Source organism: Bufo gargarizans, chromosome 6 (genome assembly GCF_014858855.1).
Source record: "Bufo gargarizans isolate SCDJY-AF-19 chromosome 6, ASM1485885v1, whole genome shotgun sequence".
NCBI lineage: Eukaryota > Metazoa > Chordata > Amphibia > Anura > Bufonidae > Bufo > Bufo gargarizans.
The window spans coordinates 22661174-22688833 of NC_058085.1; the positions used below are offsets into that span (position 1 = coordinate 22661174).

General features: G+C 46.2%; 1 protein-coding gene across 1 annotated transcript in view; it reads left to right on the plus strand.

Moving 5' to 3' along the window:
* LOC122940391 overlaps positions 1-27660 on the plus strand; it is a 1778572-nt gene that overhangs the window by 850370 nt on the left and 900542 nt on the right. The window contains exon 10 of the mRNA XM_044297042.1: positions 7817-8526. Coding sequence (XP_044152977.1) covers positions 7817-8526 — 710 coding nt within the window. The remainder of the gene's footprint in view (positions 1-7816; positions 8527-27660) is intronic.

A 27660-nucleotide genomic window follows, 5' to 3' on the forward strand; every position in this document is an offset into this window, starting at 1 on the left:
CTGTGTCCCATCGGCACCCCGTAAATGCGATCGCGGGGTGCCAATGTGTGTGAAGGCTGACTGAAGTCTCGAGTAATTTCCGCCGTGAACACCGTAAAAAAATAATAAAGGAATTGCTAATTTATTTTTAGTTGCCACTGAAAAAACTTAATAACAAGCAATCAAAAAGCACTATTTACTCTGATATGTTACCAATGAAAACTACAACTTGTCCCGCAAAAAACAAGGCCTCATAAAGCTATATAGACGGAAAAATAAAAAAGTTATAAGGCCCAAAACAGTCTGGTCACTAAGGGGTTAATGATTGTCCGAGGAATGTTCTGCCATGCTGAATGCATTTGGGAAGCAAATCATCAAGATGTGCTGTTTATATCTAAAGGTGCATTTACACCAACAGATTATCTGACAGATTTTATGAGCAATCATTGGTCAGATGGCCGTTGGTATCTGGTGGGACCTTCCATCGCCCTTTTGTATTCAGTATAAATGGTGTCAGTGTGCAGCATAATAAATCTTCTACACTAAATACCAAGTAATACTGGATCACATATTATTTAACATTCCCTAATTGACTCTTCTGATTGATTCATCAGAATTACACCTGAAATTAATTTCAAGAAATAGTTCATCTGTAGTGATAGAATTTTAAGTATCAATGGATGGTGTTTTTTTTTTTTTAACTCGTTTTATTGAAAAAGAGTAACAAGGCATATCTGTGGTACAGTTGCATAGACAGGATACCAAGACATAGTACAGATCCGGTCACGTGGAATGACATTGATACATACACAATCGAACTGATGAAGAGAAGGTACAGCATCTCCAGGGCATATACAGCAGAAATACAATAAACTGAGTAGGACAAAACGGAAAAAAAAAAATATCGATCCTATCCAGGACCAATAGAGACTGCAGACCCCATCGAAGTCGTTGAGTGTGAGTCACACCATAGGCCCCACACTTTCTGAAATTTATCCGGACACTTTCTATTGACATATAGCACCTTCTCAAAGGGAATTACTTGATTAACCAACCTTTTCCATATCCCCAAAGTCGGTAAATCATCCGCCATCCATTTGAGGGCAATAACCTTGCGGGCTAAGAATAGGGATTCGCTTAAAAATATCTTGTTATAGTGAGTCCAACCATCATTATCTAGGATACCCAACAGAGACACCTTAGGACATAGTGGAACAGGACCTAGGCCCAGTGATGAAAGCACTCCCAGTACCGCCTGCCAATATGACTTAATGTGAACACAGTCCCACATCATGTGCCAGAAATCCGCGTTATTATGAGAACACCTCAAGCAGTTGGAATGGGGGAGTCTCCCCATCCTGTGCAGCCTAGTGGGGGTTAAGTAGCTGCGGTGTAACATAAATAACTGGATCAACCTATTATTGATCGAGGGAGATACCTTAGTTACTGCTTCCAACGCCTCTGACCAATCCTCCGCTGAGAGAAGCGGGATATTCCCTTTCCATCTTGCCTCAGCCAGCATAGGTTGTGCCGACATGTGATTCTCTAAGAGATGGGTGTAAAGTACAGATACTATGCCCCGGGGTCCCTGTGATTGAATAACTCCTATAAGGGGGTAAGAAGAAATGGCCCTATTTCTATCCCTAAATTGTTCCTGCAGAGCATGCCTAATCTGTAGATATTTAAAGAATTGGGTGCGTGCTAAACCATATCATTCTTGGATTTGAGAGAAGGAGCGTAGGACGCCTTCACTATACAAATCCCGCAAAGCTATAATTCCGGACTCTGCCCAGGCGTGTGTACCCGCTATCCCTTGCAGATGGGGGAATAAAGGGTTATCCCATAAAGGTATGGTGTCGGCCCAGTCTTGATACTGCCTCAGTTTAGCATCCCTCCAAACTTGTTGTGCCAGCCTATGTACCGGTAATAAATGTCTCGACAAGTAGCCAACCCTCTCCAGTACTGGCCACAAGTTAGATATGTCCAGGTGTTGCTGTAAGTAGTATTCCATGTTCTGCAAGGGCTCCCCGTTAACCCACCCGGCTAAGAACCTCAGTTGTCCTGCCAGAAAATACAGATGGAAATTCGGCAGCGACGCCCCTCCCTGCGCTTTGGACCTCTGTAATGTGTTCATGGCGAGTTTGTGCCTGGCTCTGCCCCAAATGAACTGAATCATTGAGGAATGAAGCCGGTCCAAGAGATTCCGTGGTATTGGGGTGCACGCATGTTCCAAAACATACAACCCTTTAGGCAACAAGACCATTTTGATCAGATTAATCCTGCCCATAACAGACAGAGGGAGAGTTTTCCACACCTTAAACTTCTCAGTGAATATGACTTCCAGGGGGGCGGCATTCCTGGAGTAAGAGTCTCCCGGCACTCGGGTGATGATAATCCCCAAATATTTAAAGTGGTCTACTACCCTAAGGTTATGATAAACTGCAGGCCAATCGGATCGCCATAAAGGCATCAGGGCAGACTTAGCCCAGTTAATGTGCAACCCAGAGAAATGGCCGAATTGCTCTATAATCGTGATCGCTCGTGGTAAGGAGGTACCCATATCGCTCATATACAGTATGAGGTCATCTGCATACAGGCCTACTCTGTCCTCCCTCCCCCCCCAACCCAACCCCTTTAAATGTTGAGTCAAGACGGATACGCAAAGCCAGGTGTTCAATGGCAATTGAAAATAATAGGGGAGAGAGAGGACAGCCTTGCCTCGTGCCCCTCTGCAGTGGGAAGCAGGGGGAGGCCGCACCATTAACTAAGATACTAGCTCTCGGATTGTTGTATAATATCCGAATCCATTGTAAGAACCTAGGGCCGAAGCCAAATTTCCCCAATACCCTCAGCAGGTACGGCCACTCTAGCGAATCGAAGGCCTTGGCCGTATCTAATGAAGCCATCGCCCACTGTCTCCCACGGCAGGCTCCAATTTGGGCTATGATTTGCGCTCTGCGGATGTTATTAGAGGTAGACCTTCCTGGTATGAACCCAGTTTGATCGCAATGAATTATGTTAGACACTACTTTGTTCAACCTATTGGCCAAGATCTTTGTCAGGATTTTGTAATCCAGGTTCAGCAAAGATATTGGCCGATAGGAGGCACAGTCCGTCGGCTCTTTGTCCGGTTTAAGGATCACCACTATGGATGCATCATACAGGGAGTCTGGGAGTCTACCAAGAGGCCACGCTTCCTTGAACATCTCTCTCAGTTGTGGTCCAAGAATGTCAACATACCTGGAGTATACCTCCAGAGGCAACCCGTCAGGGCCAGGAGACTTCCCATTTGCCAAACCGGCAATTGCGGCTTGTACCTCCTCCAGAGTTATGTCCTCCTCCAGTAGGTTGCTGTCTTCCATTGAGAGTGATGGACAAGATATCTCATCCAGGTAACGCTCAAGTTCCGTCTCTGAGTAAGACACTCGTGATTGATATAACTCACGATAGAAGTCAGCAAAACACGCCACTATGTCCGGTACAGAGTCTTTGATCACTCCATCCAGAGCCTGAATACGTAAAACCGGCGGTGCAGAGGTATTTCTATGCACTATTTGAGCCAAAAGTCTCCCCGCCTTATTTCCTACCTCAAAGGCCTGCTGCTTATAAAAGAATAGCCTGCGGTTACTCTTTTAATGCAAGTGGACTAAATACATCTTGCCTTTCAACAGCCAATCCTGCCTATGTGTCTCCGAAGGATCTGATATGAACCTAGCTTCAGCTTCCCTAACACAAGTATTAAGGGAGTCCTCTTTTTTCCTAGTATCCCTCTTGATAAAAGAAATCGATGATTTAAGGCATCCCCTCAGATATGCCTTCATCGTTTCCCATAAAAGGAGAGCATTCGTCTCAGCATCATGCACCCCAAGGAAAACCTGCAGTTGGTCCGGTATCCTATCCTGCTCCTTCAATAAGGTCAGCCAAAATGGATGAATCCTCATTTTCAAACTGGGGGTCATTCCCTGTGCGACATTGAACTGCGCGATCAAGGGCGCATGGTCAGACACATTTTGAGGGCCATAAAAAACGTTGGACAGCTCCAAGTAGGCATCAGGGGATCCGAACATGTAGTCTATTCTGGACAGAGCTCCCTGGGAAGGAGTAAAACAGGAATATTCTACGAGATCTGGGTGTTTCTCTCTCCAGAAGTCTAGCCAACCCACCTCGCCAGCCCAAGCCGCCAGCAAAGTAGGGGGGCTATGAGCCGGCGAGGCCGGGGAAGCACGGAAGCGGTCCCTCCGTGAATCCATGACCATATTAATGTCCCCCACACACAAAAGTTTCGCATGCGGGAATTGAGCTGCAAATATGATTGCAGTTTGTAGAATGGTTAGATCAGCAGGAGGGGGACAGTAAACGCTCAGGATCACAAACGGAGCGCCATTCACATGCGCATAAGCAAAAACATATCTACCCTCCGTGTCGCTCTCAGACGTATGTAGCTCCCATCTGACAGAACGGTTAATTAACAGAGACACACCCCTGGAATGCGAGGTACCATATGAGTGATATGCACATTGAACCCACGGTTTCCGCAGTCTGGCGGAAGTATCAGCCGTCAAATGGGTCTCCTGTAGACTAAGTATGTGAGGAGCATACCGGCGGACATGTGTAAAAACAGACAACCTTTTACCCACGTCCCCAAGCCCTCTCACGTTCCAGGACATTAAATTTAAGGCGGCCATAGCATTCGCACCTCACATATCAATACGGGTCTACGCTTCTGCTGCAATGTCGAGCAGCCTCCTCCCACCACGCCACTACTCACATCCACTTTTCTACCTGTACTAAATGGTGTACCACTTAATGCCCAAACCAAGTATACAAACATAAGGCAAAACAGGACATGCCAAAAACAAATAGTGCAATAACGTGCATTTCGCCCAGAATGGGAAATTGATTTCCCTGTGGCAACAAAATCAGGGACCTGCATAGTACAAGGTGGTAGCAAAACCATGCAGGTATCTGACCATCTCCCATAATATTGTATAGCATATTGACATATAACGAATGACATAACTAAGTAATGGCAAAACTCACTCCGGGGTGGCTGTTCACGATCACTATAAAGTCCAGAGCTGAACATGTCCACATAGTATAAGTAGCCACACACCACCCTCAGAGAGCAACAAGTCCTGTTGACAAAGTCCCGGTTCAAGAAAAGAGGGAGAGAGAAAGAGGTATCAAAGCCATACCACACCTCAAGATGGCGCCACCCTGCGCAGTTTCCTTGCGACCCAATCATCCGCTTCCCTAGGGTCAGTAAAGAAGTGCGATTATTCTCCATCCACCACCCTCAGCCTGTCGGGGTATGCCATGGAATAAGCTAAGTTCATGTCTCGAAGCCTCCTCTTGACAGAAACGAAGGTCGCACGCTTTTTCTGAAGCTCGGCGGAGAAATCTGGAAACAAGGACACTTTGGTATTCTCATACATGATGGTCTGCTTCCTCCTTGCCTGTGTAAGGATAAGGTCACGATCCTTCCAATTCAGCATACGTGCCAGCAGCGGTCTAGGTGGAGCCCCAGGTGGCGGTGGGCGAGCTGGAACCCTATGGGCCCTCTCTACTGCGTACGCCATGGAGAAGGCTGCCTCCGGAAAGGTAGATTTAAACCAGGCTTCCAGGAAAGTGGCAGGATCAGGCCCCTCCGAGCGCTCCGGTAGGCCCAAAATGCGCACATTATTCCTCCTGGCTCGGTTCTCCAGATCATCACACTTTTGCCTCCACAAGGAGACCGAATCCTCCAGGGCATGGATCTTGGCTGGTATGGGGCGAGTGAGATCCTCCAGGTCTGAGATCCTCTCCTCCGCTCCCTTCACCCGCTCTCTGAGCTGCTGGACATCTTTTCTAAGGAGGCCTACATCCACACGTACAAGTGCTGTTCATGCGCCTGTTTGGGCGAGTGCTCTGGGGTATCGTGTTCTTCGTCGATCGCCTGCTGAGCCGCTTGGCCGTGAGTGTGTTGAGTGCGGGGCGTACTAGTCGTTGCGGCGCCATGCTGGGAGTCTTGGCGCACATATTCTTTCAGGCGGTCAGCCGCCGCTTGAGCTTTGCTGGGACCCATGATGAGATTCTGTAAGGTCTCGTAATGTCACCCGTCTATCCTGTGAGTAGGTAGACCGTGTCAATGCTCAGGATTGTTCAGGATGCTAAGCCGGAGCTCAGATCAGATGCGGCCGCTCATGTCGGCAGTTGGCCACGCCCCCCAATGGATGGTGTTTATATATGAATCGCAGGCACTAAATATTAATCCACGAAAAAAGAAAGATTTTATGGAGCGTGCCATCCAGTTTGTGAGAGTGACAGGAATGTGCTTCCTACTGTCCATTCTACTCTCCTCCCTCCGAGTCCAGCTGCTGTATCTGTCATCCATTATAGCCCAGGTCTCATTCCCTGGCCTGCACTCTCCCCAGCAGCAGGTGTGATACAGTGATGTCATTGTACCTGCTGGGCTGAGAGGGAGAGCGCACAGACCTGAGATAATCCCCAGGCCTGTGCGCTCTCCTCAGCTCTGCAGGAGAGATGACATCCTCACATCACGTCTGCTGCTGGGAAGAGCATGGTGTGCTCGATATTAAGGATCTTCACTACTGTAAGGGGCACTAAGGGGGCATAACTACTGTTTGGAGACATTAAGGGCATTGTCCTGAGGGCACTAAACGGGAATTCTACTGTGAAACGGACTCTTAGGGGAGATAACTATGGTGTCGGGAACTAAGGGGGCATTCAATGCCTCTTGTCTACTGCTAGGAAATGTTTTATTTAGATGTATTGTGAGGAGTACCTTTCATTCAGGGGATCAACCTCACAGATAGGGCTTCAGGACACCTGATTCAAGGTCCAAACAATGCATTTATTGTGGCACACCATCAAAAACAAAACAATACTTAATAAACGCCTTTCTCAGTCCAGGCTCTACCTAAACACAGTCATATCCCTGACTCACCTAAAGCACCGTTCACACACTGTCATCACATGCGGCTTTCTTAGCCAGTAGTCCAGCTCACTTCCAGGCTCTAACAAAGTCAGTCCAGGCTTTCTCCCAGCCTCGTGGTCCCTCAGCCTTGCCTGGCTGAGACCACATTCACAGAGCCTCCAGGCCTCTGTCCACGGGTAATACACTCCCCCTTTACTGACACCATGGGAGGTGCTTTATGCCAGCCTGAGTACCTCCAGCTGGTCTCACCTGTGGTGGAATAGGGGTATGGACCACACTATCCACCCCTTCCTTGCCTCTAACCTGTGTGAGACCTGTCACTGTCTCAAAGTATTTAAAATGACTGGGTGGAGGTTGCAGCGAAGTTGCTCAAGGTGGGGGCCAACCTGGCCTAGTTATACCCCTCAGTCTACTATTAGATCGTGATGTTTTTGGCCACCACTGTTTTAGTCAGTTAATTCTTGTATTTTGTGCCATACCTTTCTGTGGATTTTATTTTATACTGAAATGTAATAAAATTTCAATAAAATATTTTGCTATATAATTCATCAATAAGATGTCTTTTTTCTTGGCAGATGACTGTACCAGGAACATAGAGAAAGATCCGGTATCTTCAGATTTTGAAGTAGATGATCGGGGTATCATACAAGATATATATGAAGAGCATGCCAATATCCAAGATATATCTTCATCCAATCACAGCAAAAATGTATTATTTGATCCTTTTAAACAGGTCCGATCTTCTGATTCATCACAGACTGTAACACAGAATAAAAGTCACAGAAAAGGTGTTAAAAAACATCCAACAGCTCACATAAGAGGGAAGCATTTTTCATGTTTAGAATGTGGAAGATTTTTTGGATATAAATCAGAATTAGTGAGACATCAGAGAAATCACACAGAGGAGAGGGCTTTTTCATGTTCAGAATGTAGTAAATGTTTTAAGCATAAATCACATCTTGTTATACATCAGAGAAATCACACAGGAGAGAATCCATTTTCATGTTCAGAATGTGGTAAATGTTTTAACAATAATTCACATCTTGTTGTACATCAGAGAATTCACACAGGAGAGAAGCCATTTTCATGTTCAGAATGTGGGAAATGTTTTAAGCATAAATCAACTCTTATTAGACATCAGAACGTTCACACCGGGGAAACAACATATTCATGTTCAGAATGTGGGAAATGTTTTAAGCAGAAATCAGAACTTGTTATACATCAGAGAACTCACAAAGGGAAGAAGCCATTTTCATGTTCAGAATGTGGGAAATGTTTTCAGGATAAAACAGCTCTTATTAGACATCAGAGAGTTCACACAGGGGAGAAGCCATTTTCATGCTCAGAATGTGGAAAATGTTTTAATCAGAAATCAGTTCTTGATAGACATCAGAGAATTCACACAGGGGAGAAGCCATTTTCATGTTCAGAATGTGGGAAATGTTTTAATCAGAAATCAGTTCTTGTTACACATCAGAGAAGTCACACAGGAGAGAAGCCATTTTCATGCTTAGAATGTGGTGAATGTTTTAAGCGTAAATCACATCTTGTTACACATCAGATAATTCACACAGGAGTAAAGCCATTTTCATGCTCAGAATGTGGGAAATGTTTTAACCAGAAAGTAACTCTTGTTACACAGCATAAAATTCACAGAGAGAAGCCATCTCCATGCTTAGCCCACTAGTGGCCACCCTTAGGGCTGTTTCACACGAGCGGATGCCGTGCGTGACATCCGCTCTGTGAATGACAGCCAAGACCCGATGCAGACTGCAGAGGCACGGAGCATTAACATGACTGATAATGCTCCGTGCCTCTCTGTGATCTCTTTACTACAAAATCACAGTGAGATAAAGTTGTCATTGTGATTTCGTAGTAAAGAGATCAGAGAGGCACGGAGCATTATCAATCATGTTAATGCTCTGTGCCTCTGCAGTCTGCATCGGGTCTTGGCTGTCATTCACAGAGCGGATGTCACGCACGGCATCCGCTCGTGTGAAACAGCCCTTATGTTTTTTTTTTTTATGGTAGTAAGTGTCACTAACTGGCTTTATTCCGTCAGACACTCCTTTTTACAGGGAGATAAAACAGAACCTTGCTTTGAGTTACCAGAGGTGGCCGAGGGCTTGGAATGATGATTGGGACCACTGTGAGAGCTTCCCAAACACGTATTATGTCTTCTGTATTGAATGAATACCGGTCATCAAAGGACAGCTCTAATAAAAAGTGAAAGTTTATACTGTATGTATATCCCCTCTAAACAAAAATGTTTGGGGAGAGGAAATAAAAAAATCCTACAGGGCCCGATATAAAAATATAACTACATATTCCAGCCCCAGTCTGTTCTACCTTTTATAAGTATTTGTAAAATTAAAAACATCAAATATGAGCTTGTCAAGAAACCGTCAGCTCTTACTGGGTTTTATCATTAATGTGGAAGTTCACCCACCAAGTGACGACCCAGGTAAGGATTGTCTAATTACATAGAAGCCATTACTCGTCCTCCTAAAGGAATATCATCTTAATCTGTACACCCTGACCAAAATATACCTGTAGATAAACCCAACAAGTGGGGTCCCCACCACCCCTGTATTTGTAGAAGTCATGTGCTTCACTCATCTCGCATGAATTTACCAGTAGGGGAATCCTTGGGTATTTTCTTCTTTGTATGTCCCACTAGCGCTGGATTTTTTAAGTTTTATAATTGAAGACTTGATATAAAATATCTTTATTGGATATATTGAATTTTTAATCATTTTGTTTCCTATGACTATTTTAATTCTTATTATTGTATGGTGATTCGGAGATGATATATTTTATTTGGAGGATCTCTAATATTCAGGACATTCCATGAGCGCAGTTTTGTCTGGGTTTATAATCGGATGTCTTACACCTGACATTCCCCTGCAGTGTCCCCGACCTGTGTTCCACTGTAAACTTAAAATTCTGCATGGAGAGAAACCATCTGGTGACCCGAGCATTCCTCTCCTTCGCCTGACTTATCCACGTAAGAGGTAAGTGATCAGTCAACAGGCAGAACGTCCTCCCCAGCAGATAATAGCGTAGCGATTCAAGTGCCCATTTGATGGCGAGACACTTCCTCTCCACTACACTATACCTAGATTCGGCTGGCGTTAGTTTGCGGTTCAGGAAACTAATGGGATGCTCCTCCTCTTTAACCTCCTGAGACAGTACAACACCTAGACCTACTTCAGAGGCATCTGTCTGTTCAATAAACTCTTTATTGAAGTTGGGTGTAACTAGGACTGAGGTCTGACACAACACCGACTTTAGTAACCTGAAGGCCTCCTCTGCCTGAACACTCCAGCTAGCCATTACAGACTTCCGTCCTTTCAGGAGGTCTGTTAATGGACAAGACAACGTGGCAAAATTGGGAATAAATCTCCGGTAATATCCCACTAACCCTTAAAAAGCTTTTACCTGCCTCGTCGTAAGGGATCTGGGCCAGTTCTGTATGGCTTCTATTTTATTTACCTGGGGTTTAATGACTTCCTGTCCAATTACATACCCCAGGTACCGAGCTTCTTCCAACCCTATTGTACATTTCTTCAGGTTGGCGGTCAACCCCGCTTTCCGGAGAGAGTCTACCACCGCCTGCACCTTGGGTAAGTGACTCTCCCAGTCTGCTAAACACTGCAATATCATCAAGATAGGCCGAAGCATACTGACGATGGGACCGAAGGATGATATCCATTAACCGTTGGAAGGTGTGCCATGTAAGCCAAAGGGCAACACCTTATACTGAAACAGCCCTTCGGGGGTGACAAAGGCAGTTTTCTCCTTTGTAGCCTCCCTTAAGGGCACCTGCCAGTACCCTTTTGTGAAGTCCAAGACCAAAAAGTATCGTGCTTGCCCTAACCGTTCTATCAATTCATCGACCCGAGGCATGGGGTAAGGCGTCAAACTTTGATACTTCACCGAGCTTCCGGAAGTCGTTACAGAATCGTAATGTTCCGTCTGGTTTTGGTATAAGGACTATTGGACTAGCCCACTCACTTCGAGACTCTTCAATTACCCCTATTCGCAACATCGACTTTACTTAGTCAGAGATGGCTTGTCGCCGAGCCTCAGGCATCCGATATGGCTTTAAGCAAACTTTTACCAGGGGCTCGGTGACAATGTCATGTCGGACTATGGAGGTGCGTCCAGGAAGTTCGGAGAATACATCCCTATTCCGATTCACAAACTCTTTGACCTCCTGAACCTGTTTAGTAGACAGGCCATCTGCTATCTTCACCGCAGAGGAGGCTTTCTCTGGGATCACTGGTGGCAGAGCCTTCCCCGCAGTCAATACAGAGATCCCCAAACATACTCTTCGCCTATCTCTCCAGGGCTTTAGTACATTAACATGGTATACCTGCTCTGGCTTTCGCCAACACGGCTGGTATACCTTGTAGTTCACTGGTCCTACTTTCTCCATCACTTCGTAGGGTCCCTGCCACCTAGCAAGGAACTTACTGTTGACCGTGGAAACAAGTACCAGTACTCAGTCGCCCGGGTTAAAAGTCCTTACCTGGGCGGCCCGGTTGTATACCCGGCTCTGGGCCAGTTGTGCCGCCTCCATATGCTCCCGGACAATCGGCAGAACTGTCCCTATTCTTTCTTGCATTTCTCTATGTGTTCGATAACACTCTTGTGTGGGGTGGGGTGGGCTGTTGCTTCCATGCTTCTTTAGCTACGTCAAGCCACCCCAGAGGATGTCTGCCGTACAATAGTTCAAAGGGCGAGAACCCAGTGAAGGCCTGGGGCACTTCTCATGCAGCGAATAATACATACGGCAGCAAAAGATCCCAGTCCTTCCCATCCTTGGACACAGCTCTCTTGAGCATGGTCTTTAAAGTTTTGTTAAACCTTTCCACAAGTCCGTCTGTTTGGGGATGGTAAACAGACGTGTGTAAGTGTTTAACATTTAACAACCGGCAGAATTCCTTCATGACCTTCGACATAAAGGGAGTCCCCTGGTCTGTCAAGATCTCCTTAGGTATCCCTACCTGAGAGAACATGCCTATTAATTATTTGGCTATAAGCTTAGCCGATGTATGGTGCAGTGGAATTGCCTCAAGATATCTGTTAGCGTAATCTAAGACCACCAAGATATGCTGGTGACCTCTTGCCGACTTATTTATAGGGCCTTCCAGATCCATGGCTATCCTTTCAAATGGTACCTCTATGATTGGCATAGGTACCAATGGACTACGGTGGGGCTACGGTTGGTTATCTGACACACAGGACAGGACTGACAGAACCTCCTAACCTCATGTATCGCGGGCCAAAAAAACGCTGCAATATTTGCTCTTGGGTCTTTTTTACCCCCAGATGACCTCCCAGTACATGCGTGTCTAACACCATCCGGCGGTAAGGCTGGGGTACCACCAGCTGCTCTATTTCCTCTTTTTGCACCTTGTCCACCCTGTACAATAGGTCTTGGTTAAAAGCCAGGTGGGGAAACACAGATTCTGCTCTGGATGCTGAGCCACGCCATTGATTACGGTTACCCCTTCTCTCGCCCGCATCAATGTAGGATCCTGGAGCTGGGCTGTCCCGAACATTTCTCGGGACACCTCCAGGTCCGGGATGGATGGGGTCTCTACCGTCTCACCAGCCAACACCTCTAGGGGAAACCTATCGGAATTACACTCTATATCTGTGGCGGTGACCCCCTATGGCTGGTACCCCAGCATCGGGGTCATCGGGTTCAGGGCCCGGACAGTTTTCCCCCCTAAGATAATCCGTACCGTAGTTCCACAGTGTCCAGAAAATGGGTAAGTCTCTTCCCAAAGTGGCGTCATACGGGAGATGTCGCCCCACCCGACACCATGTTGTACTTCCCATCTTGATGCGGACAGGGTAACCCTCTTTGTGGGATACTCACGGAGGTGTCCATGGATACAGACTATGGCTATTTTCTGATTTCCTAGTATTTCTTCTGAAATCAGTGACTCATGCACAAGGGTTACCAGGTTCACAGAATCCAGCAGTGCCTTGACCGGGTACCCATTAACAGAAACCTGGCATAAGGGAGGCATATCAGCGGCCAGCAGAGGGTCAGCAATACACATAGGTCATGCATATAACAAGGACCGGCGAGCGAACCCGCAGTCCATGGGTTCAGAAGTCATAGGGCAGTTAGCCACAACATGTCCCGGGCCTTGGCAGCGCCAGCACCGAAACACAGTGTCCTTGCGGGTCCCCGGGACTCGCCTCACAGGAGTTTTGGTAGCGTCCCTTCCCCCATAGAAGGCCGGGCCCTTGCTCCTGGCTCCCTAGGCTAGGAGGTGGGCTGGCGTGTCTCAACTGAGCAGAGTCCTGTATCAAGTCCTGGGTCGCCATATACCGCTCGACCAGGTTAACCAACTGATCAAGGTTGCCTGGGTCTCCTTGGCCCACCAAGCGCTGTATGGCCCTCGGCAGCATACGCACAGAACGGTCCACTACCACCCGCTCAATCATTTGTGAGGGACTCAAGGTCTCTGTCTGGAGCCACTTCTTTACCAGGTGCAGCAAGTCATATGCCTGAGACCCAGCGGGCCTCTTAAAAAGTCCACTGGTACACCCTTTGTTCGTGCACATACGTGTTAACCCCCATCCGAGCCAAGATCTCACCTTTAAAGGAAACCTGTCACCAGGATTTTTTGCATAGAGCTGGGGACATGGGCTGCTTGATGGCCACTAGCACATCTGCAATACCCAGTCCCCATAGCTCTCTGCGCTTTTATTGTGTTAAAAAAACAGTTTTGATCGATATGCAAATGACCTGATATGAGTCCTGTATCCGGAGATAAGTCAAGCGGAAAAGAGCACAGCACCGCCCCACGTCCTCCGAATCCCCTCCTTGCTGGCTGACGTCACAGAGCTGGAGCGCCGAAATCTCGCGATGCACGAGCTAGCGCATGCGCAGTGTCGGCATCATGTTCATTCCCTGTGCTGGCATTAGCACAGGGAACGAACTACGCATGCGCTAGCTCGCGCATAGCGAGATTTCGGCGCTCCATGCTCTGTGACGTCAGCCAGCAAGGAGGAGATTCGGAGGACGCGGGGCGGTGCTGGGCTCCTTTCCGCTTGACTCATCTCCGGATACAGGACTCATATCAGGTCATTTGCATATCGATCAAAACTGTTTTTTAACACAATAAAAGCGCAGAGAGCTATGGGGACTGGGTATTGCAGATGTGCTAGTGGCCATCTAGCAGCCCATGTCCCCAGCTCTATGTACAAAATCCTGGTGACAGGTTCCCTTTAAGTTAGTCATAGTCCTGGGCGTCCTCACGACTGAGGTAAAAATAGGCTTTCTGGGCGTCTCCTACCAGGAATGGTGCCACCACCTCAGCCCACTGTTCAGACGGCAGGTTTTCCCGCTCCGCCGTCCTTTCAAATACCGCGAAGAATGCCTCCCTGTCGTCCTCAGGACTTATTTTCCTCAGCGCTGACCGGACTTTATCACTTTATCTCTGGCAGCAGACGGAAACAGAGTCACTGCAGGTGGGGTTCCTTGCTGGTATGCTCGTAGGGTCTCTTGCATGGCCGCCATCTGTTGAATCAACAGGTTGTTTGTCTGTTGTTGATGGGCATTCGCTGCTTGCTGTTGCGCATTGCACTCGGCTTGTTGGGCATTAGCCCGGACCAGCTGCTGTAGTATTGCCTCCATTTGATCCGCTGAGATCTAAATCATGTGCCCAGGGACAGGGTACTTCCACCATCAGGGGGTATCCCTGGGCACAGGATTTAGATCTCTATGGACATCTAGGGAAATATATTTCTTTCCTATAGCAATAATCCTCCCCCCCCCCCCCCTCACCTGTCTCCTTATTGTTATACCTTTCACACTAAGTGGCCATTTATCTCTCCCTGTAACTAACTATCCTATTCATAGTAGGAGTTTTTCTTAAAGAGTATCCTTCTTTAAATATAGGATATCACTTGAGCAATTATTTGCTCCGTTACCCCCTTATACTAATAAAGGTATTGTTTTAACAAGCACGTTACATTCTACTTACTTTACATATGATTTTTGGTTGCTCTATATTACACTTTTTGTAAAGCAAGGTAACAAGAAATAGCTGTTTTGGCACCGTTTTTATTTTTTGTTATTTACAACATTCATCTGACAGGTTAGATCATGTGGTATTTTTATAGAGCTGGTTGTCACGTACGCGACAATATCAAATATCAAATTTTTTGGGTTATTTGTTTGTTTAACAAAGCAATAAACAAAATATTATGATTCTTTGGTGTCTCCACATTCTGAAAGCCATAGTTTTATTTTATTTTTTGGGTGACTGTCTTGTGTAGGGGCTCATTTTGTTTCGGAATGAGATGATGGTTTGATTGGCACTATTTTGGGGTGCGTATGACTTTTTGATCGCTTGTTATTACACTTTTTGTGATGTAAGGTGACATAAAATGGCATTTCTTATGTTTTTACGGTGTTCTTCTGCTGGCCCAGGGAGGCGTCTGCTAAACCGTGAGTAACCGATGAACTGTTTGTACACTTTGGCCCACCGTGAAGCTTTCGTGTTCTACCCCTACAGACTGGCATGTTGCATAAATTGTCGTCACGAACAGGATCTATATCCTCTATGCCTTATAGAACAGAATCAATATCCTCTGTGCCTTATGTGAATGAGCCCCATTTGTTTGACTGTTTTATTGGGCTAAAAAAATGTTTAAAATGTTTAAAATGCTTAAAAACTGCATGGATATACTGTTCCAACTGCCTAATTTGAAATCGCACTGTTGGAACTGGCAAAATTGCAGATTTTGGTGTCACTGGAGCTGCTTGCTGTGACTGAATTGACTTTGACCTTGAACCTAAAATGGCTGCTGGAGGCCTTCTTATCTAAGTTACTGCTGCGCCATCACTCTACAAAAGCCCTGCTTGGTGGTAAAATTGAGTGCCACCCCATATGCAAAATAACTTTGACGGACCCTTATACCTTCATTGTATTGATCCGGGAAGGCCGGCCTTGTATGCAAAACATTGCACCGCCTCTTATTTCTGTCAGACACACTGGAGGGAGAATCCGCGCACAAGAGGGGAGCGTGATGTGCATACGCACGCCCGAAAAAGACACGAGACTTGGAGTGTAAGCAAACGGGGAAAAAGGGAAGGCGACTACCAGCCATCCTCCACGGAATCTGTATGTAACTGTGTTATAGAAAGACTCTTGCTGGGACTGTTCTTATACACCAGCTGCCCTACTAAGTACCTTATTTGGCTGGCACCGCGATTCTTAAAGGGCTATTCACCCACAAAATAAAGGTGGCCCATCGCAACCTAACAAGTGCGTAAAGCTGTGTGTAATCTACGTTTTATCAAGCATCTGCTGTTACTATGTCTGTGTAGGAAGATAATGTGCAGCCTGATCTCAACAGGTCCCCCGCAGTAGCCACAGCCGCTCCTAACACAGAACCAGCCGCTGCAGCGCCAAATATGATGCCTCTACAGTACTTTGGTGCACCCTGGTTCCCATGATACTCACACTTTAAAAGACTTTAAAGAAAAGATTCTTGCTATTTTCTGGTTGTACCCTGTGACAGTAGAGCAACAAATGGAAATTCTGTTTGCGCAATTGGAAGGAGCTGCCCTCAGAGAAGTGAAGTCCTGGCCAAGCTCAGAGAGCAAAATGCTGGAGCAGATATTTGAAGAGCTCTGCACCATCTTTGAACCCAAGACTGTGTCGGAGGTCAAGATGAGGTTCTTCAGCAAGAAACAGCAATCTGGTGAGTCACTCAGAGACTTTGCATTGTCATTACAGGAAGCCCTCAGAGCTGTGGTACAGGTAGACCCCCCATAAAGCGGAAAATGAGGAAAAGACACTTAAGAAGCAATTCATTGAAGGTGTTAGTACAGAAGCCTTAAAAAGTCAGTTAAGGATGTTAGCGGCTCAGCATTCAAATTCCACTTTCCTAGACTTCAAAGAGTTAGCCATAACTATTATGGGGATAAGTACACCATCAGAGCCTACTAGGCCTGCAGAAATGTCTATGGATAAGCTAGTTGCATCTCCAAAATGTTATTCTTTGTTTAGTCAAGCAACTCCAGCCTCGGTTCCTGATGCAGTTGCCGCCTTGACAGAACAAGTCAACTTTCTGACCAAAAGTCTGGAGAAAGTATGTAAAAAGCTAGAACAGTGGAAAAATACCTTGCTGCTGGAGGATGAGACACCGGTAATAAGACTTTTCCCTCCGGACTATAAAGAGACATTTCCCAGAAATTCTGGTGGACATGTTCCTGACCGCTTCAGTGTTCGGAGGCGACCCACTTGCACGTAATGTCACAAGCCAGGTCATACAGAAATGATCTGTTGGCAGTTAAAAGGACAACCCTCGAGGTCAAGGACCGCCCCTCGGGAGATGAACCAGTAGGTCCAGAAGATCCCCGCTGGATGCCCAGATATGTAGGATCCCGTTCAGAAGTGGTTCTCCAAATAAATGGGGTTCCCTTTGTTGCTTTATTAGACATCGGGTCTCAAGTCACAACTATTCAACAGTCGGCATTTAAGAAATACTGGGATCAGAGCCGGTTAACACAACCCCCAGAATCCTGGCTGAGTCTTATAGCCAGCAACGGCAAACCTGTGCCAGTGCATGTTTACTGGGAGCCAACTCTCCTAGTAGGAGGAACTACTCTTCCCCAGCAAGGTATCATTGTTGTGCAGGTCAGGAAAGATAACAACCCTCCGGTAGTCCTAGGGATGAACGTCCTTATGAACTGTTATGCTTAAATGCTTGAAGCTTTGCAAAATTTTTGCCTACCGTTGCACCTGCCTCCAAAAAGACGATAGAACAGACTATCCGTGTGTTAAGTGGACAACAGAAATTTGCCAATGAAAGAGGAGAGATTTGCTGTGCCCGTATCCGAGGTAAGCAACCAATAATCCTTGGGATCCAAGGCCAAGACTACCAGGCCCTGGTAGAGCTCATCATGCTAAAAGACCATCCTTTAATCCGAGCTGCAAGAAGCCTAGTGACTGTATCTCAAGGTAAAGTGTCTATTCATCTTCTGAATTTAAGTGATCATAGGATAACTTTAAACAAGCACTGCCCTGTGGCTCAACTGCTACAAGTCACTTTCCAAGATGTGATCAGCGTACCTGCTGCTACCACTGAAAAATCTGCCACGAAGCTAAATCCACAAAAACATCCTTCAGATACATTATGGTGGAAAGAACTCAACGTGGGGGATACCGCTATTCCTGAGGAACAAATTGAAGGAGTCTTAAAAGTCATGAAAGAGCATCATCATGTCTTCAGTAAACACCCTACAGATTACGGTGAAGTCAGTGTAATTAAGCACACCATCTCTACCGGTTCACATCCTCCAATCAAGGAAAGGTAACGGCCTATACCACCGACAATGTACCAATCTGTCAAACAGATGATCTAAGAAATCAAAGACTCAAACATCATCCAAGACAGCCATAGTCCATGGGCTGCTCTAGTCCTTGTCTGAAAGAAAGATGGTAACATTCGATTCTGCGTGGACTATAGGAAGATTAACCAAATCACCACAAGGATGCCTACCCTTTACCAAGAATCGAGGAGTCCCTGACAGCATTAGGATCCTCAGCTTACTTTTCTACCCTGGACTTAATCAGTGGGTACTGGCAGGTACCTATTGCCCCTGAAGACCGTGAAAAAGCAGCATTTACTACCACTATGGACCTATTTGAATTTATTGCATGCCTTTTGGACTTTGCAATGCCCCTGGAACTTTCCAAAGACTAATAGAATGATGCTTAGGCCACAAAAACTTTGAAACTGTCCTGCTATACCTGAATGATGTAATCATCTATTCAAAATCCTACGAGGATCACTTAAAACATCTTGCAGAAGTTTTCCAAGTCCTCATCAAGCATGGACATCTAAGTGCTATCTACTAAAGTCAGAAGTCAAGTACCTGGGACATGTTGTCAGTTCTGAAGGTGTCAAGCCAGACCCAGAAAAGATTTCTGCAGTCCGTAATTGTCCTACTCCTACCACAGTAAAAGAGGTGAGAAGTGTTCTTAGTTTTGCAGAATACTACAGACGATTCATCCCTCACTTCGTTCAGATTGCTGAACCAATACAAGAGCCCCTGAGAGGACATCCTAAAAAGTGCCAGAAATCCCAGATATCGGTTGAATGGAATGAAGAAAGGGAAATCGCTTTCCAACTCCTGAAGAAAAAGTTGACAGAACACCCTATCTTGGGCTATCCGGATTATCAACAGCCATTCTATCTCTACGCTGATGCCAGTCAGAGAGGCCTGGGAACTGTCCTGTCTCAAGTGCAAGAAGTTAAAGAGAGAGTAATTGCTTATGCTAGCAGATGTCTTAGAGGTCCTAAGAAAAATGACCAGAATTACAGTTCCTTCAAGTTAGAGTTCCTAGCACTTGTCTGGGCCATCATTGAAAAATTGAAAGACTACCTTGCAGCAAACCCATTTGTGGCCTATATTGATAACAACCTACTGGCGCATCTCAACACAGCCAAGTTAGGAGCCATAGAGCAAAAGTGGGCCTCACGTTTTGCCAACTACGACTTCACCATCAAATACAGAACAGGCAAGTCAAATGAAAATACGGATGCTTTATCTCACCTGCCTACCAAAGAAGACCCTACTGAACAGATTGACATATGGGAAGAAGTGGAAATGCTGGCTTTTTACCGACATTTTGCCCAACAAGATGTCATCAACCATCAAGGGTAAAGACGTTTTCCAATTCCAAGAACAGACAGATCCAAAATCCCAAGTTAAAAAAGAAAGTTAGATCAAGTTGGATCAAGGATTAGGTGAAATTCAAGACGTCTTCACTAGTGGAAGAACCCTGGTAAGAATCCTCAGGAGAAAGCAGATCCAGAGTTACTCAAGCTATGGAGACACCGAAAGCAACTCTTCATGCAAAAGGGATTAATGTTAAGAAGAACCTAAGATCCAATCACAAAACCTTCGGCTGTACCAGATCCTTATACCACGTTGAGATGCCAGAATCGTCCTAGAAATGTACCATGATAGATCCGGACACTTTGGGGTACAAAAAACTGAGGCTACTATCCCAGAAGATTTTATTGGATTGAAATGAGAGGAGGTATTGAGAGTTGGTGTCGAGAATGTTCTACTTGTGCCATTGGAAGAAGTGAAAGACATGACCAAAGAGCACCATTGCATCCCATCGTAAGTAAAAACACCTCAAGAAATAGTGGCCATTGATCATGTAAAGCTACAACCAAGTCACTCAGGATATACCTACGCCATGACCATAATTGATCACTACACCAAATTTGTAATAGCTGTAACCTGTTAAAGACTTGACAGCCAAAACCACTGTAAATGTTTTCTGGAAAAACTTCCTGTTGCCCTATGGATGCCCTGAAAAGATTCTTACAAATCAAGGATCTGCCTTCGAGTCCCAATTGTTCCATGAACTGTGTTCACTTCACAATTGTCAGAAGATCAGAACAACAGCTTACCATCCTCAAGGTAACAGACTTTGTGAAAAATGAATCAAACCTTAATTGAAATATTGAGGGCTGTACCACCTGCTAAGCAAACTGAGTGGCCAACTTTACTACCTCAATTGATGTATACTTACAATAATACCATCCATTGTTCTACTGGATATACTCCGTATTATCTTATGTTTGGCTGTCAAGGAAAGTTGCCTGCAGATCACACCTTGGATGTGCAAGTTCCAGATTTTATTAATCCTCTACCACAAACTGATTGGGTGAGTGAACATCAAAAAACGCCTAGCTGATGCCCAAGAGATTGTCCAAGTCCGTATGGCAAAGGCACGCAACAAACAACAGTACGACTATAACCAGTTTGCTAAAGCAGAACCTTTAAAAATTGGAAACCATGTGTGGCTGAGAAACAATCATCGCACTAGCAATCTGGATAGCAAATGGGAAAGAAAACCGTACCTCATCACAGCTATTCCTAATGGTGAGAATGGTGTCTATGAAATCACTAAAGAAAACAGAGCACCACCAATAGTGCATCGCAACCGTCTTAAGTTGTGTTTAAAAAGAGCTGTTCAAGAGGAAATTTCTTCCACAGTACAAGTGCCTGAAAAATCAGCTGATCCAGAAGGACCAATGCAGACAATTGAGAGACTGTTACTGGACTCAGATCCTCTACAGTGGTTCCTTATGCCGTGGCTCAACATTCCTGTACCCTTAAAGGTAAATACAGTTCCACTTCAGCCAGAAGAACTACCTCATGGAGGATCCTCAAAAATTCCTGATGTACCCAGTTCTCTTGAACCAACGTCTATGGAGTCACTACCACTTCAGCGATCCGACCGGACTACTAATGGACAACCACCTGCCCGTTACAGAGAATTTCTGCAATCGCGGCCGAGAAGAAGACTTCCAGCCCTGCCTGTTCAACAGTAATTCCCTTTCCTTACAATCTGAAGCCACAAAGCCGGGTGAGACATTACTTTGATTGTTTTGCCTTACCCTAAGGACTCTCTACAAACCTGCTTCTACTTGTTTGTTGCCACGTTTAAACCTTGTGCCCGGAGATAGACTTTAACGTACCTGAGCCTCCGTGATGTTCTACTATTACCATTTTGCTCAGGGAACAGACTTATGCCCTGTGAGCCTCCTGCAAAATTGTTGTTGGATTTCATTATGGACTATCCTGGTTTTGACTGTTCACTGTGCCAGGTCAGCGCCCCAGATCACCAGTCTTGAAGGAGAACGATGGCCCCTTGTCACCCAGATTATACTTTGATGTATTTCTAAGGTGTATTTTCATGCTGTTTGTTATTTATATCTGTATCTGCAGGCTTTCCCCTTTTATATCTTTCAGGAGACTTCATCCAGAATGTGTCGAGGGCGACACATATTAAACAAAGGGGGTATGCAACGTCCCACGAGCGTACATGGGTACTGCAAAAGCTTGTTTTGTTATCTGTAATGTCATGCTGTATTTCATCCTTATGTGAAATCCCAGTTACCAGGCTGTCAGGTGCACTACATACATTTTACCTCTAGATGGGGGTAGCACCACAGTATATATAGTGCAGTTCAGGCCTAGTTAGTCAGTTGAGAGAAGGAGTTGAAGGAGTGAAAGTGCAGCTGCTAGCTGTGTTTAATTGAAGTCAGTTTAAGGGAAAAAGAGTGGATAAAGACACAAAGGGCAACAGCCATTTTACCAGGCTTTAAGGACCTTTTGGATTCAAGGTGAAGGACTTATTAGCTTCCTGCAGCCTCCCCATTAAAGAGCTGGAGAAACAGAACCAGGCAAAGAGCTGAATATCAGTGAGTACATAACTAACTACTCTAGCCTGAGACATTACTATAAGTACAGCCTGTTACTGGGATTTATCACATCCAACTCACATGTGTATCAGAGACTTTATTACTGGATGTAAACTGTTATCAAGAACCTGGTTATAGTAAAGTTCTCAGTTGGATTTAAACCTGCCTCATTCTTCTAACTTCACACTACTACCACTCTCAACATTGTGCACCATCAAGCTGCTGGTGTCACAAGCACTCAGAAACCCAATCACCATCAAGGGCACCTCGATCACCACCTGGCCGGTGTCTCCTGTAATAGAGTGTGCCCCGGAGAATCCAGTGCTGTTCTCCCTTTCACTGCACTGCTGGCCCAGAGAGGCGTCTGGGTCAGCAGTGCAGTAACCGATTAACTGTTTGTACACTTCGATCCACCGTTAACCTCATGTGTTCTACCCTTGCGGACTGGCATGTTGCAATCGCATAATCATACTCTCGGGGAGGGGGTAACTCCTGATCTCCACCCTCAGAGAATACGTCAGAAAAATCTGAAAGAAACAGGGGTAACATCTTACTGGATACCATAGAAAGTGATGCGCAGAGACAGTTGTCTAAACAGAAATCACTCCAATTACTGATCTTTCTTGCTTGCCAATCTATGGTAGGATTATGTCTGGTCAACCATGGTAACCCTAGCACTAGAGGAGCAGGAAAACCCTTCAGTACAAAACAAGAAATGGACTCAACATGGGAATCACCCACCCTCAACTGATTATCATGCACCATATCAGTCAGACACTTATGGGAGAGAGGGGTGAAATCAATAGAAAACACAGATATTGTTTAATGCGCTTGTTACCATGACGCTGAACAAACTGATAATCTACAAGGTTAACCCCTACCCCTCTGTCGATAAATAACAATACAGCACTCTTAAGAGGCCCTGTTATTGGAATAAGTACACTTTCCTATAACTAGGATCTATTGGAGGGCAAGTCTGGTGCCAGCAGCCGACTTGTTCCCGGCCTTCACGACGTTCACCCAGTGTGCCATCAGGGTGAGGATTGTGTTGACCAGACTCTTGCCTACTGAGACTGGACTTGTAGGTGAGGGTCTGCAGGTGAGCTGACCCTGTAAAACATTATATGCGAGGGCCTGCAGGTGAGCCGACTATCTAAAAAATTATATGTGAGGGCCTGCAGGTGAGCTGACCCTCTAGAAAATTATATGTGAGAGCCTGCAGGTGAGCTGACCCTCTAGAAAATTATATGTGAGGGCCTGCAGGTGAGCTGACCCTCTAAAAAATTATATGCAAGGGCATTATATGCGATGAATAAGCATGTTGATATGATGGAAGAGGAGGAGGAGGATGAGAAAAAGAAGTTTCAACCATAAACCCTTTTTTGTGGTGAAAGGGGTGCATGGGAATACAGTGTATTCAGAACATTATAAACAACACATTTAAAGTGCCTTTATGCAGCTTTCCTCTGGTGGAATCAAAAAGTCAGGGGCAATCCAGGCCTTGTTCATTTTTATAAGAGTCAACCTGTCAGCATTTTCAGTTGACAGGCGGATATGCTTATCTGTTATGATGCCACCAGCAGCACTAAATACCTGCTCAGACAGAATGCTGGCGGCAGGGCAGGCCAGCACCTCCAAGGCATAGAGCGCCAGTTCGTACCACGTGTCCAGCTTGGACACCCAGTAGTTGTAAGGCACTGAAGGATCATTGAGGAGGCTGACACAGTCTGCTATGTACTCCTTCACCATCTTCCAAAATTTTTCCTAGATCCCTGCTATGTGTATTACTAATAACCCCCCACGATTAAGTCATTTGCAAATTGGGCACAGTGCCTGTAAGAATAGTGTGCACTGTCTCTAAGTGCAAACGCAGGTGCAGTGGCTACAGTAGTGTGTTGTAGAGATAAAGACCGAGCGCAGGCGCAGTGCGCCACAGAAACATGGAGCACCGGCTTCAGAGTGCTAAGTTCCGGCTGAAGAGCAGTGAGGGCTATCGGAGCATACAGAAGGTAAGTCCGGGCGCCAAAGTCCACTGCTCAGCGGGTCATAAGGTAACTCCCAATTGCAGGTGACGAGGGAGTCCGTCACAGCTATAATCCTTATCCCTGTAGGGCACTTCAAGTAGGCACCTTTACACTTAGGTTGGATTGGCTCCTATCTCCACAGTCAGTGAGAAGGTAGCCTATAAATTTCTCATACCAGCGTTCGCCATTCAAGTCTGCCCACTACCCCTGATGAAGCCAGATTAGCTGTCGAAACATGTTGGGGGGCAGTAGTTAGGTTTTATTTGCCATAGTTCACCAGTGCTAGACTGAACTCTGCACTTAGTGTCAATCATTCAGTATGAACAGGCTTTGCTCCATAACTCACGCCTCAATCGTGGGGGGATATTAGTAATTAGGCACAGTGCAATACCTCAGCTAATATAGCAGGGATCTAGGAAAGGCAGTGCGGGTTAGTGCACCCCCGCCTGCGCTCCTACGCTGTATACCAGTCTTGAAGAGCACTTTGTGGAGTATAGCTAGTTTTAATCTTTAAGTTAGCTCACGTGTTTACCTTTTCCACTTATTTTTAATAAAGCTAAGTTTTAGTGTCTGGGACAAGAGTGGTTAGTAGCTGTATTGGCAGAATTGTTTGACTTGTGACAGTAGGCCGCGCAAATCAGGGTGAGGGTGCTGGCGGGGTGTCATGAAACTGTCCCAGGCTTTGGAAAGTTTTGCCCTGCCTCTGTTGGAACTGCTGTGTGTTCCCCTTGTCTCCCCTCCTCGGATGCCCAAGGAACTACGGACTCTGCCGCCAGCATTGTCAGATGGAAAATTTTGGAGCAATTTTTCAACAAGGACCTTCTGGTATTGCACCGTTTTGCTCGTCCTCTCCATCATAGGAATAGAGATGGGAAATTCTCTTTGTAGCGGGGGTCGAGAAGGGTGAACACCCAGTAATCCGTGTTGTCTAAAATTTGTATAAAGCACGGGTCGCGGGAAAGGTAGCCTAACATGAAGTCAATAAAGTAGATCCGGCAGCACTACTATTTTTCAAAGAGAAAGCCAATTTGGAAAGTCCATATATTGTACCTTGTATCCCGGTAATGTTGGTGCCAGCAGATCGGGATCCTGGCCGATGATCCACAGTCAAAATAGTAAAATATAAAGAAATCCGCAGCACTCTTCAGGTAATGGTGAATAAAGTGGATTTATTCCATACAACAGCAAGGACTTGCGACGTTTCGACCGCTCCCGGTCTTTCTCAAGCAAGCTAACATGAAGTCAGCCATGTGTGCCAGAGTACCAGCAGGGAAGACTTCGCTCTCGTCATCAGGAGGATGACTCTGAATCTCCTCATCCTCTTTTGCCCACCCACGCTGAACAGATGGAATTACACTTCCATGGGTGCTACCCTCTGTAGTGGAGGCAACCATCTCCTGCTCCTCCTCCTCCAACTGCGGGTGGTCTGGCTATCACCCTGTGTAATGTCTTCTTCCCCCATTTCCACCTCTTCCACATGCAAAGCGTCGGCCTTAATTGTGAACAGCAAGCGTTTGAGTAGACACAGAAGTGGTATGGTTACGCTGATAATAGCGTTAACGCCGCTCACCATCTGTGTTTCTTAGAACCTCACAGAGGTCAGACATGCATGCCCACTCCTCGCTTGTGAAGAGAGGAAGCTGACTGGAAAGGCAACGACCATGTTGCAGCTGATATTCCCCTACTGCCCTCTTCTGCTCACAAAGCCTGGACAACATGTGGAATGTGGAGTTCCAGCGTGTGCTCACGTCACACAACAGCCAGTGAGCTGCCAATTTCAAGCACTGCTGCAGCGTTGACAGACCGGCTGAAGCTGACGACGACTTGCGGAAATGTGCACACATGCGGCACACCTTCACCAGTAGCTCAGGAAAATTGGGGTAGGTTTTGAGAAATCGCTGAACCACTAAGTTAAAGACGTGGGCTAGGCATGGGATGTGTTTGAGCTTGCCAAGCTCCAAAGCTGCCCCCAAGTTACGGCCATTATCAGACACAACCATGCATGGTTGTAGGTTGAGTGATGAGAGCCATAGCTCAGTCTGGTCTCTTATCCCCTGCCACAGCTCTGCGGCGGTGTGCTGTTTGTCTCATAAGCATATCAGCTTCAGCACGGCCTGTTGACGCTTCCCCACAGCAGTGCTACACTGCTTCCAGCTACCGGCTGATGGCTGACTGGTGCTGCACGTGGATAATTCGGAGGTGGAAGTGGAGGAGGCGGTGGAGGAGGAGTAGAAGTGGGGGTTGGGGATAGAGTAACGTGGGACGGTCGCCGACATCAGGCTGCGGAAGGCCTCAGTGTCCACAAGCCTAAATGGTAACATATCCAGGGCCAGTAATTTGGAAAGGTGCGCATTTAGGGCTATGGCCTGTGGGTGGGTGGTTGGGTATTTGCGCTTACGTTCAAATGCCTGGGGTAAGGACATGTGGATGCTGCGCTGGGACAGGGAAGTGCATGTGGTCGCTGATGGTGCTTGTGAAGGTCCAGGTGCAGGGCGGGAGGCATCCAGGCCTGCGCCTTCGACAGGGGATTATCCAGCATGTAACATAGGGGAAAAGGAGGCAGTGGCGTTCCTCCCACTTATTACGGTGCTTTGATGCCATGTGGCAGATCATGCTGGTGGTGGGGAGTTTGCTAGTGTTCACGCCCAGGCTCATTTTGGTACAGCACAGGTTGCAAACTACTATTCTTATGTTGTCTGCACTTTCCTCAAAAAAGCGCCTCACGGCGGAACACCTACCCCTTGGCAAGGGAGATATTTTCAAGGGGGTGCTCCGTGGAACAGTTGCGGGCCTGTTTGGTGTGGCCCGCCTTCTCCCTTTTGCCAGCCCACTGCCTCTTCCAGCCTGTTGAAGGTGCTGAAGATCCCTCCCCCTCTGAACTGCTGCCCTCGCTCGTCTTTCCACCTTCCCAGGTTGGGTCAGTGACCTCATCATCCACCAACTCTACTTCCTCACTCTGCTCATCCTCCTAATTTGTTGACCTAACCACTACCTCGGTGATTGAAAACTGGGTCTCATCCGCTTCATCAACCTCTTGAGACAGTAATTGCAGTTGGCTTATTGGCAACTGTGTCTCATCATCATCCACCTCATTAAACACTAATTTCCATTCCCCACCATAATCTTCTTGTCACTGTGGATGCTCAAGAGGTTGGGAATCAGGGCACAAGATCTCATCAAGCATGCTTGGCGAGAGGGCCAAACCAAGTAATGGCGATGAAAAGAAGTCCTCGGAAAATCCGAGTGTGGGATCACTTGTTATTATTATTATTATTATTTATTATTTAAGCGCCATTCATTCCATAGCGCTGTACATATGATAAGGGGTGCACATACATAATACAGACAATTGCACTAATCATAAACAAAATGAGTTACAAACTGGTACAGAAGGAGAGAGGGCCCTGCCCGTGAGGGCTTACAATCTACATGGTATGGGAGAAGGAC